Below are 13,355 nucleotides of genomic sequence, written 5' to 3'. Positions count from 1 at the left end.
TTTAGAGTGAACATAAGGTTTTAACCATGGGAAGCAACTACACCCAAAGATCCGTAGACGAGTGTAGTCAGGGAGTGTGTGAAATAGTAACTCCCAAAGAGATTTTAGAAGACCAGAAATGGGTAACCTGTTGATCAAGTAAATGGCAGTGGAGAAGGCTTCAACCCAATAAACTGAAGGGACTTGAGAAGCTACTAACAGTGTTCGTGCTGTTTCTACAAGATGTCGATGCTTGCGTTCTACACATCCATTCTGTTCAGGTGTATGTGGGCAACTGTACTGATGAGAAATGCCATTCAAATGGAGATAAGACTGAAAAGAACCACTAGTGAACTCACCCCCTGAATCAGAACGTATAGTCTTTATTTGATTTCCAACAGATTTTTCCACATAGGTCTTGAAATTTACAAAGGTAGAAAACACCTCAGATTTTCTTCTTAATGGAAAGAACCAGCTATATCTGGTGTAATCATCTACTAACAACAGATAATACTGAAAACCATTCACAGAAGTCACAGGGGCAGGTCCCCATACATCACAATGAATTAAAGCTAAACTATGAGGAGTTGATGACTTAGCAGGAGAAAATGACAGTTTATGATTCTTAGCAATGGCACAATCTGAGCAGAAGAAGTCAACGGAGGATTTACCATGCAGTGCAAGACGATTACTAGAGATTACTTTTCGAAAAATGGTAGAGGAGGGATGACCCAATCGACTGTGCCAAATCTTCACTGGAGCTTTAATACTGACGAATGCTGATGAAGAAACAGAAGAGATACCTCTGGAAGGAAAGCTTTGCAAAGGATAGGAGCCATCTCTAACTGGTCCCCGCAAAAGCATCTTCCCCGTAGAACGATCCTTTACAGAGGAACCATCAGAATCAAGGTCATACACTAGTCCACATCTTAGGTGCCTTAAACACCCTGACGACCTCAAAGTTTTGAGCAACATCCATGAAGAGACGTACGGCAACCATTTAGGTAAGATAACACTAGATCATAAGGCACTTTCCGCAAGTTATTACTGGCCAACCATGCGAGAAGTCGTGAATGAGTATGTACAAAAGTGGGATCTATGCCGATGCTACAAGTCGACCCCTATCTATGCCGGCAGAGACTCTACCCACAGCGGAGCCCTTGACCCTTCATGCAATAGGAAATCGACTTAGTAGGTCTTATGCCACCAGCTTCTAGAGGCTAAAAACATGTTAATCCAGGCAACTAACTACTTCACTAAAGGAGGGGACATTCAGAACTTCATCTGGAAGAACATAATTTCTTGCCAATGAAAGAAAGACATGTGTAAATTTATGTCCAAATGTCATCAATCATTAGGTACGGTACAGTAGGCCACGTATCGATTTACCCGTGATATGTATATTATTCTCCTAGCAAAAGAGAGCAACATGTATGAATTGGGTTCACCATCATGTAGCATCTTGTTCAAATATAATGTTGTGCCATATGCACATTTTACCTCACATAGTATGATACTATTGAAGCTAGACTCCATGTGATTGGTGAACCAATTCTATATAGTGTAATGCTAGAAAAACTAAATTTGTAGACAAAATTTGCAAACTAAATTATTTGTGACAAATGTAAATAAGCACGTTTATCAACTTCTAAGTAATAACTCAGTCATCAACTTCCACGTCATTTAGTTTTCAAAATTTTGTCTACAAATTTAATCTCCTTAGCATTATCCTTCTATATATGTCCTTCCTTCTCCTATAATTCAAGACATCTCTTTCAACTGTAATAAGTTATGGAAGCACAAATACGAAACCATGAAAGGTATTGCTTCTAACAGATAACAAGAAGAAGTGTTTCCTATTTCAGGCACCTTAGAGCGCTTGCCTATTTTAAACCTCTCCCATCTCGACTAAGCGAGGTTTCTTTATGAAACTAAAACAGCTACAAACAAGAGAGGCCGGTCTATTGCATCCGACTTTTTTTTATTATTATTATTTTTTCAGGATGGATTCCTTTTACTCTTGGGATTGCACACAAGTTGGCAATCCATCAGTATGACCAAGACTACAGTCTAGTAGTGTTATTATTATTCATTTATAAGTAAGAGGTCTTATACTTAACTCATGTGCATGAAAAATTCAATACCAACATCTTATGGCTAGTCTATTATGTGACTTAGCTCAAATTTCACCCTTAATATAACTATATCGTTGTAGAAAACAAAAAATAAAAAGGTAAAACATTAGTACCAACACCACTTGTAATGCTTATATATGGTATCTTTTTTAAAGAAATCCTAAGTGCTTTTATTGGTTTGTTTCATTGAATATGCATAGCCAAAATCTTTAGAAAGACCAGGGAGATCGCTTGTTATGGTATATCGTTACAAAAGAAGCTAAACCAAATCTCTAATTATGGTATAGCATCCCGAATAATAATTACCATTAATTCCCTTCTCTTTCCGTACTTCTCCTCCTCCTAAGCTTTTCCAAATCACTAGTTATATAATTCAGTCCTCTAGTCTAGTCTTAATATAATACTTGAAGTTAAGTTTTGTATGAGGGTATAACAGTATTCAAACATGTCCTACAAGGGTTTGTTCAATACCTTTGTTTTGTCAATTTTTTTGGTGTTAATCTTCAATATTCAACGTGGAGATTGCAAGGGTGAAGCCAGCTTTGGCTCTTCTACTTTTGTTCAAACAGAAGGAACCCGTTTTGTTATGAATGGGAAACCGTTTTACATAAACGGATTCAATGCATATTGGATGATGTACATGGCATCTGATCCGTCTACGAGGGACAAGGTCACTTCTGCCTTCCAACAAACCTCCAAGTATGGCATGAATGTTGCTAGAACTTGGGGTTTTAGCGATGGTGGTACGGACAGACCTCTTCAGACTTCTCCTGGTTCCTATAACGAGGACACTTTTAAGGTACGCGATAACTTAACATGCTAGATATATATACCTTGTGGGGGGTTTTGTTTTATGATTAATCGAGTTTTATTCCTTTTCGTCTTTCCTTAGTCATTGATGAATTGTGGGGTATGGTGGATCTTATACATGATAAAGTTGGTGATTACTTTTTATTTTTGTTTTTGGTAGGGTTTAGACTTTGTGATATCAGAAGCTAAAAAATTTGATGTATACGTGATACTGAGCTTTGTGAACAACTACAGCGACTTTGGGGGTAGAAAGCAATATGTGCAGTGGGCAAGAGACCGTGGCCAATCCATCAGCAGTGACGACGACTTCTATACCAACGCTGTCGTTAAAGGATACTATAAGGATCATATCCAGGTATAAAAAATCTATTTTGTTCACAACTAAGTAATTACACCCATTAATTATTTGCCTAATTAACCACTTCTCAATTCTCAATTATATATTTTTTTTCTATTCTTCTTCGTCTAATAGAGAAAAGACAATAGAAGGATCTCTCCGTATGGAATAGTACTAAAAGAATTTACTCTTTGTTTAACTTTGTAGGTTCAACTTAAAATCATTAATTAGAGCAAATTGTAGGGTTCCTCAACTTTAACTTAATTGGAGTAATGGCTCATGAACTAAAAATTCATTACCATTGGTCCCTAAACTCTTCAAAACATGCAGCTATAGTCATTTTCGTCAATTGCGTTAAAACTTCCGTCAAAATGAGAGTCTCATGCCACATATGTGAGACTGAATTAAGGGGCAAATATGAAAAACGAAATGAGAAAAATTGTAGCAGTTACCCCTCAACTTTAACCTTATTGGAGAAATTGTCACTCAACTTTAACCCAATTGGAGCAATGATCCCTCAACTTTAATCCAATTGTAGCAATGACCCTTCCAACATAACTCATTTTGACGGAATTCTAACTTAGTTAACAAAAAGGATCATAAATACACATTTTGATGAGTTAAGAAACCAATGGTCATGTATTGTCAGTTAATGGGTCATTGCTCCAATTGGGTTAAAATTGAGGGACCGTTGCTACAATTTTCCTCATTAAATTAATATATCATAGATAATTTTTCCTGGTTTTGCTAGTTAATCTTAACTATATATTAATAAAGGGAGCTACTAGACCTACCTCATTGTCTTATTTCTCCACCCACATTATAATCTCACCGACCTTAAAAATTAAAAACTTAAAATGTTATTTTCCCACCCACTTTTATTCCCCATAATAACCTTTAACATATGCATACATATGAAATTTTCATAATGCATCACATATGTGGTATTTCAACTGGCTCTCGTGCCAGGGTGTTGCTAATTCATTCCAAGCGTCCTAAAATGCATGCATCAATGAAACAAAAAATAAAAAGGAAAGGATTGTTTGATTTGCCTAAAGATTTTCATAGGTGAGTTTTGTGCTTCTCAACATATGTAAATTCAAATAAGCAATAAAAATAAGGATATTTTGCCAAATCCCTTTTGCTGATATTGAAGTCACAAGTATGCAAATTCAATTGGAAAACACTGAGATATCCAAATTCAAAAGTAAAACTTCAACGACATATATATGGTGCGGCAAATGCAAAAGACCCACGTACAAAATTATTCTTTTACCTTTTCAATAAAAATATAATCTTCTACCTCTTCCATAGAAACGTCACCTTCCACTTCTTCAACAAAAAAGTCATCTAAATCTTGTTTTTTTTTTTTTTTGGCTTCTTCTAGATGAAAAGAGATGGAAAGATGAGTTAGGGTTTAGGATAGACTAAGAGTGCAACCCAACCCTTTTTTTTAACTGCAAAAGAGGATAATTAATGTCCTTATAAGTCATTTTACAAATGAACAAATATGTAATTAAAATATTCAATAAAAGATGAGTGAAAAGATAAGACAATGGGGGTGGGAATAACATCACTCTTAATAAAACCCTATTTGTTAACCAAAACTCCAGCAAATTACCACTCTAGCCCTCTCACCAGAACTGAACAAAAATAAAAACCATGAACACTTTAGTAATTATGCCTAACACAAATTTTACTTTTTTTTTATACTAATATCACAGCCATGTAAATATAGCATATCCTATTTAAAATTTTAAAGATAAATAAATAAACCTCATTTTTCTCCTCCTCTTCCTCTCTCTCCATTCCCCAGGTTCTCCTACCTTTTCTTTATTTGTCTTTTTCTTTTTTGAATAGTGATCCGTGCTATTAATGAGAAGCTGTAGTAAAATATAAAAAAAACAAATTTAGTTGCACACGTGGAGAGTATGTGCCGATTGCTAGTTATATGTTACAAATTCACATCCACTATTATTACATTTAACAACCTAGTGATATATCTCTCCGCTATGTGGACGGTATTAGGTTCGACTCCCCAACCTATATAGCATGTTCAATACCAAATTACACCTGGCTTATTGTGAGACCTAACTCAAATACTACATACCCTAATATCTTTGTATCTCAAAAGAGAGCAAAGATTCACATGAATGCTATAATTATAATTATACTGGGTAGGTTTGAAATCTAATATAATATAAGTCGATGTTGACACGCCCCAACCCCGATATACCCAAATACCAGGATGGGCATGTGCTGGCCGACACTCGAGGGTGACGAAGCTATTTTAAATATGCAAACAATAAGATAAGTAATACAACTAATCAAGGAATACATGAAAGAATTACAATAAAATATATGAATAAAAGAGTGGTCCTACGCTGGAAAGACTCGAAGATACCCATGTAAAGATGCCCTGACGCTGAGATCATGTGCCTCGAATCTAAATCTTGAAGGGGGCGCAAAACAGAAAAGGTGAGTCGACCAAAGTTTATAATAATACTAATAATACGGAAACCATTTTATTTTGGAGCATAATAATCCCTTGTTTTGACAACATATATAGTACCACATAATAGGTTCTCTGAAAATCCTAGCATGTTGTGCAATCGTTTGGAGAACATATATACGTACCACGATACTCAGAGATGGTAATAAAATCACTCGAAGGCAAATCTATAAAACCTCCGCCCGAAGGCAAAATCCATAACTCTTAATCATACCATACCCTCTAAGGGTATCATAATTGTCCGAAGGCAGTACATGTCCATCACCTGAAGGTGAAGTTGTACGACATTGGGTTATCCCGGTGAAAAAACATGGTAGGCCCCATCACCCGAAGGTGAAGTTGTACGACTCTGGGTTACATCGGAGAAGAAATCTATAATATCACACACCGACACTAGTCGTGGCTAGTGAAGTTGTTCGACACTGCTTTCAACAGTGAAGCTGGGGGTATATATATATCTCACTCCTCATCATCGTGTCCGATGGCCATAGACATCTAATATCCGTGTTTTGTGGATGTGTTGTATGATAACCCACTAGATACATACCTAAAAATATATCTAAAACCAAATGGATGTGCTAGTTATCCTCATAAATCCCCGGAAATTCGTATGTATAAAATCGTAGTTGATAATCTTGAATATAAAGAAATTCTAATCATTTTAAAATATTTCACAAAGCCATTTAATTAACTAGTAAATTCTCCAAATCTCAAAAGATATGCAACCCGTAAAACATACTTTAAAACATGTGCAAACTCGAAAATAAGATATGCAAGCAACCCTAAGATTTATAAAATAGTCATTTTAGAAGGGTCCACTCACCGAATTGCGAGCACGATCCTAGGTGCCTAATTTTCTATGTTGTGCCTCATAATATTTGCACCGAGATTTCAATTTAGGAGGATTTTGGACCAATTAATCTCGGATTCATCGAGATTCCACCAACATGGCACCGGTGGTGCTTACCCATTTTCTGGAAAACAAAACAGAACATGCAGAGGTTGAAAACCTGGAATCTCACCTAGATTTCAATCCAGTATCACATGAAAGGATTACAAGATTTACCTAAACACATATTTGGGCACCAGGTGGTCAAGTCCGTCACAAATTCGCCGGGAAAATCCAAGGAATGTCACCGGATTTTCTGGGTATAAACATAGAACAATGAACGGAGGTTAAAACCTCAACTCACTTCGAACCTTCCCCAAAATCACTTCAGAAGATCTGATAACTTACCAGAAGGAAAATTTCGAGTCCAAAACATCTCGGATTAAATGAGACATTGCAGAACTTCTTCACCGGAAAAGCTGAGATTGGAAGAGGTTGAGCCCAAGTTTGATACCAGTCGGATCTTGTCCTGATTCTTGCCGGAGAGCTCGGGGGTTTGAGTTCTCAGATTTTGGATTAAATTCGTAGGGGTGGAGATGATAATAATCTAGTGGTGAGATGGTTTGAGACCGAAGGTTTGTGTGTGGGGTTGTCTTGGTGGAGGAGAGAGTGCTGAGAGAGAGAGAGAGAGAGGGCTGAGAGTTTTCGAGTTTGCGGGAAGAAGGAAAGTGGGGTGGGCCCATGGCTACACCCAAAATAAAAAGAATTTTAACAAAAAATTTATAGTACTATTCATTTTAACGAAAAAGTACATTTTTATATTAAAAAGTCAATCCTGATACTATTCACTTTATCCTTTATTTTGTTCTTATCGTTAAAATTTAAAGTTTTTAAGCCTTTTGAAAAAAAAAAAAAAAAAACCCATTTGGAAAATAGTTAATAAAAACTAATTAAGAATATAGTATGAATATTTTATAAAACAAATAAAATAAGAATAAGAATAAATATCTAAAATAGTAATTTAACAAAAATACATTTCGAGATTAAAATCATTACTTTTGAGGACGGATCGTTACAATGTTCCAAATATTGTTTTTCATAAGAGTAATCATAATCTTTCAATGTTATTATAGGTTAAAGACCAAAAGATGCACTGATAGTTGATACATATACAAATCAAATATAGAAGGCTTGAGTACAGAATCTTTTCTTTTTCCTTTTAACGTAGATTCAGATTTATTGTTTTTGGTGTGTTGGCTTTTATGTAAATATCCGATACAGACTGTGCTCACGAGAACCAACTCGATAACGAACGTGGCTTACAGAGATGATCCAACCATCTTTGCGTGGGAACTAATAAATGAACCTCGTTGTCAATCTGACGTCTCCGGAGCCCTTGTTGAGGTATATGTACATCTCTCCAATTTTGTATTTTTACATTTATGTTTTGCTTTTCAACTTTTTTAGTTGTAAAATACGGTTTAGTGGAATCTGAACACCTTAACTAAGTATTAATCTGTACAGCAATGGGTGAAAGAAATGGCTGCACACGTTAAGTCCATTGACAGTCAGCATTTACTAGAGATAGGGCTTGAAGGATTTTACGGACAAACAACGCCGGACAAGAAGCAGTTCAATCCTGGTAACCAGGAGTATGGATCTGATTTCACTGCCAGCAACTTGCTTCCCCAGATCGATTTCGCCACTATACATATCTATGCTGAGCAATGGTACGTACAAAATCGCTAAAATGGACAGTTCACGCTTTAAATTATTCAAATTGTTGTGACTCATTCATTGATTCCAATAATGTGGACTGTCAAGTTTATAAAATCTTTTTACGTACCATGCATATATACAATAATATTAAGAGTCACCAACTATACGAGAACCGCAACTGCAGGTTATTGGGGTCAAGCGAAGAGGCTCAAGATGCTTTTGTAGACAAATGGGTGCAGGAACACATTCAAGACTGCAATACAGTAGTTAAGAAACCACTGATTTTGGGAGAATTTGGCAAGTCTTATAAATTACCAGGGTACAGCCTAGAAAAGAGGAACTCCTACTTTGCTAAACTATACAATGACATATACAACAGTGCCAGTACCGGGGGCTCATGTGTGGGTGGGCTTTTCTGGCAGCTGATGGCTCAAGGAATGGAGAATTTTGGGGATGGATACGAAGTCGTTTTGGAGGAGAGCCCTACTACTGCCAATGTCATTGATCAGCAGTCCAGGAAGCTTGGTGGGTTATAGACTAGTATTCTTGCAATTAATGTCTCAATAATTGACATTGTGTATTAATAATCACTATGATTTTAGCTTTCTTAATTAAAGAAGCTTGGATGTAATGGTGGTGGGTTTTTCATCAGCAATATATAAACTGCTTCGTAGATGAGTTAATTTTTAGGTGGTGAAAATGAATAATTTTATTTAGCATGAAAAAGCAATGTTCTAAAAAACGGCCTAGGCGGCCGCCTAGGCGCTAAGTGTAGGTGTGCCGATCCGATTAGGTCCCAATTGTTAAGAAAAATCAGGGAGCTGTTAGGTGTCCGCCTAGGCGCTCGTAGGCGGCTTGGGTGGTCTAGGTGGCTGTTTAGGCGGCGGTCTAGGCAGAGTGAAATGGTTTCCTGGGAAGAAATTCCAAACACATATTCTTGCCACTTCGACTCCCTCTATCTGTGCACCCCGACTTTCTTAACTATTGCAACTCCCTCTCTTTGAAATCCATCGAAGAAGAGGAACTTACAGTGCAAAACAGAAGAAGAGGAAACAAATTACAAAAAGGAGACTTTACAGAAGGAAAATGGTACCAAAAAAAAAAAGAAGAAGAAGAAGAAGAAGAAGAGGAAACGGAAAGAAATCAAAGACGATGAGCAAAAGGAAAGAATGAAAAAGAAGAAAGGTTTCCGGTTTTCAAGGCATGGTGCTTTATGAAATGGGGAAGGAATGATGCATGCACCTCTTCATAATTGTCTCTTTATGATTTCTGGCCTCAACAGGCTCAACTTCCATTGCTATATAAGTTGCTGGCCGGTTTTGGTGCTCCAAAGTTCAAAGTGGGACACCAACTTGTTTCTGAACGAAGTTGTTTCTGAACGAAGTTGTTTCAAAAAATCATATACAACCAAGTTGTTTCAAAAAATATTAACCTATATAGCAATTGCTATATAGGTTTCTGAACGAAGTTAGAATACAATGGTCAATTATTTCATAAATAAAAGAGAGAAGATTTTGGGGATGATACCAATGTGCGTGGTTTGGTTAAGGAATGCCTGACATGGCTTCCTAGTAATTTTATTATGAACCACACAACCCGAACCACCCAACCCACTATGTGGGATTTTTACTTTTGTTTTTCAAAAATTAGATATAATCATTTAAAATGTCTTAAGTTATATGACATATATGTTTAATGTGTTTTTAATTTTGAACTTGTTAGATACTCTTTTTGTAGTTTATCATTCTTTTATTATCTTATTCATGGATTTCATTCAAGTATAATTTTTCACGTGTACTTATTTACAAGATATACAAGAAATTTACCTAAATCTGTCTAGGCCACCTAGGCATCAATGACAATTGATAACATTACTCGGAGAAAATTGTCAAATTTTACACAAGCACTCCAATATTTTTGCCAAGAAATTGTATTAAAACAAAATAAATCTTTTGAGAAATTTTTACATGTATGGGAACTTTCTACTATCATTCATATGTTATAATATAGGTGAAAAACATAGTTAACTTAAAGTATATAATAAAAACTAATAAATATAGAAGCTTTAATTAACACTCTAAAAATTTTATTTTGCACTCCTCACAAGTGTATTTTTCTCTCTAATTATAGAAATTTTGGAATGCAAAATGGATTTTGAGAGTGTTAATAATAATTTTCGTGAAAATTATATGTATCAATATTATTATATCAGTATAATAGTAAAACCAGAGCTTTTATTTTCTATCAAAAAAAAAAAAGTAAAACCACATGTTGACTCTAAAAACTACCAAGCCTACGTAGCCCTCAGGCGCAGTAATTAATGAACTAACTACATCATTTTAGTAGATCTGGGCATGCCAACTTACGACCGAGCTTAGTCGATGAGCAGGATGGTTGTGGTGGTGGTGTCTAATGCACTACTAACTTCTGTACTCGAGCGATCACAATCGAGGAAGGAACGCGTCTCGACCTTAGGTTCTAGAACCTGAAAGCAAGGTTTCTTAAATCACTGCAAAGTTTAGGATCTCCTGCACTAAGTTTGGCTGCCTCTGATATATTCGTGAGAATATAGGTGCGCCAAATTGTTATCAGGCTGTAAGGACACAAGTACTCAAAATACACAATTGTCTTTATGGTAAATTTTGTTTGGTTGTCTGAATACTGAACTCTGAAGTGCAGCTAGGGAAGCTAATTGAAATGGCCTCGTTCGGTGAAAGAATCAAAGACTCATCGTCAGCTGAGACTGGGATAGATGATCAACTGAGTTTGAAGTAGTGATGTTAATCGAAACTAAAGATATTTCGTGATCGCTTGATTCTACGCCTACAGTGTTGTTAGTCTAAACTGAAGATGTCACTGGTTGTCAATGTTGTGTTGTTACCCCAAACTGAAGATGTGTTGACAGAATTAAGGCGGTTGGTAATTTCTCAGAGTGTGAGAAAGGTCCGCGTAGAGCAAGGTTTTATACAGAGCATTTGTGTGTTGAGTTAAATGTCCTCTCCTCGTTGCAGAAGAACTTCTATTTAGAAAGGTGAGTTTCGTGGTGACCAAGCATGCTGAAGTAGAATCCCAACAGAACTATACTTCTTCAATTCTTTCCTGGATATCTACAATATTATCCTTTCATTAAACAAAACCAATCCGCACATGATCTCGGCCACTTGAACCTAGTCCTCTTAGTGTTCGATTCACGTCTTATTTAATCGATCATAAGTCTTGATTCTTGAAATAATTCGAATCTTATCAAAACCTATTCTGATCCTTGGCTATTTCCTTTCAATTAGGACTTAGTCGAATCATTCCTTAATTTGATCTTTAAGAATCTTACCTCTATTGGGACTGAGCCGAATTCTTCCATAGGATGAAAATTATCTATCATGAGATTGCAAGACGAATTATCCATTTCATTGTGCTAAGCTTTCTTGCACGACGAAAACCTTTGTCGCCTAACGTTTTCACTTTTACCGCCCTGACGTTTTCACGTGCCGATACTTTTATTTTGTCGGTCAAAGAACCCTTGAACGATGAAATTGCTTGGTCGTCTAAAGTTTGGTCGCTCAAGTAGTTTTTTTTCTACTAGTGTTTCCTAATAAATTGTCATACGTACGTTGCCTAAAATATAGACACTTTCTTGGTCCCATGATCATCACCTTCATTAATTAATCCTATCTTATCCCCCACAATCCTCCTCTTCTCATTATTTGACTACTCTAGAGAGACCAAGTAGAGCCATTTGTAACTAGGTTTTGAAGATCAAATGGGCATATCTAAGACATTTGCATTTTGCATTGTTCTCTTGTGGTGTGCTCACTCTGCATCGAAATTACGAGTGGCAATTACATCACCTTCCATCCAAGTCTGCCACATGTCCCTTCTTCCTCCCCATATCAGAAGCCATGGCTGCTTCATACCATCATCCTCTTCGTCTTCTCCGAACCTTAGTTAAGATATTACATTTAATTTGGTAAATTACAGTAATAGCGATCTATGTGGCAAACTCCTTATTGTCCTCCTCCACGTCATTTTCATCTTTCTTCTTAGCCAGTGCTCCTCTGTCTGGTGATGCCATAGCCACGGGTATCGGTTTGTCGCAATTCTCCTTCTACTTCTCTTCCTGCTGCTCCTCTTAGAATTGTGGCTCATTGTAGTTTGAGCTTTATTCTCGTTGGCAAAAATTTTGACTTTGACCAAAAGGGGATTGGGATGTTTATAACTAAAAATTTGGTCCAGAGCAGCAGCCTGAGGCGGGACCGGGGAAGAAAAAAGAAAGCCTGAGATGGGACGGGGGAAGAAGAAAGAAACCCTGAGGTGGCTACCGCGGGCAGTCGTTTTTTGGGTTCGGCTGATATTTTTAAATTCATAAAGGTTTTATTTAACTATGATTAAGAAAAAAAACAAGTGGCAGCCTTTTTGTGGGGGTGGGGGGGTGGGGTGGTTCGGGGTGGTTATTTTTAAAATTCATCAAGGTTTTATTTAATTATGATTAAGAAAAAACACAAGTGGGGGGGAGGGGGGGGGGGGGGGTGGCGGGGGTGGTGGTGTTGTGGTGGCGCTGGTTGAGTATCCACCAAAGTTAATTGCTGGTTGAGTATCCACCAAAGTTAATTGTGGTGAATAAAATGCTCCCTTGCATTAGTAATCTAGTGATGGGACGCGACCAACTGCTTGGTTGCAGAGGATCACACTGCATGCCTCCGTTGTCCTACCCTTAGTACAGAGGTTGTGAGGAGAACAGGTGCAGAAGCAGTGGTCGTAAATTAAAATAAGTGTACTCAGATTAGGGCCACCGTTATATATGGAGTAAGCTTACAAGAAAGAGCCAGATAATGGTCTTCTATTTACTCCCATGTTGGAAATATGGTGTAATAAATATGAACAATTCTTTGGTTCTTTGATTTAGTAAATGAAAATTCGTTGTTCTCTCTCAGAAGAGCCATTTGAAGGGATAATACTTGGGACTCACTGCGGAAAACCCAAATTACTAACCAAATTACATGGACCAATAAAAATTTAACATGTGTAATTAAAAACAAA

At 36.8% G+C, this 13,355-nt stretch overlaps 1 protein-coding gene and 1 long non-coding RNA gene across 4 annotated transcripts; one reads left to right on the top strand and one right to left on the bottom strand.

Moving 5' to 3' along the window:
- Positions 1–351: 351 nt before the first annotated feature.
- Positions 352–8,857, top strand: LOC125471762 (mannan endo-1,4-beta-mannosidase 4-like). Its single transcript, XM_048572478.1, has 5 exons — positions 352–2,913; positions 3,085–3,279; positions 7,884–8,006; positions 8,127–8,332; positions 8,506–8,857. Exons 1-5 carry the CDS (start codon positions 2,560–2,562, stop codon positions 8,855–8,857), a joined length of 1,230 nt encoding a protein of 409 aa, XP_048428435.1. The 5' UTR covers positions 352–2,559.
- LOC125471745 lies at positions 4,387–7,341 on the bottom strand. Of its 3 annotated transcripts, none has more exons than XR_007253839.1 (4): positions 7,011–7,341; positions 6,840–6,918; positions 6,597–6,747; positions 4,387–5,144 (listed from the first exon to the last, which is right to left on the bottom strand). It is a non-coding gene; the product is annotated as an uncharacterized LOC125471745 (long non-coding RNA). The 3 variants fall into 3 exon arrangements; XR_007253838.1 differs by lacking the exon at positions 4,387–5,144 and adding an exon at positions 5,152–5,713; XR_007253837.1 differs by lacking the exon at positions 4,387–5,144 and having other exon boundaries at positions 6,441–6,747; positions 7,011–7,339.
- Positions 8,858–13,355: the final 4,498 nt, after the last annotated feature.

The sequence above is a fragment of a genome, unplaced genomic scaffold (assembly GCF_019419815.1).
Source record: "Pyrus x bretschneideri cultivar Hongxiangsu unplaced genomic scaffold, Pyrus_bretschneideri_v1 Contig61, whole genome shotgun sequence".
Lineage (NCBI taxonomy): Eukaryota > Viridiplantae > Streptophyta > Magnoliopsida > Rosales > Rosaceae > Pyrus > Pyrus x bretschneideri.
Note: the sequence above shows the minus strand (reverse complement) of the source record. Positions and strands in the feature narration are given on the sequence as shown.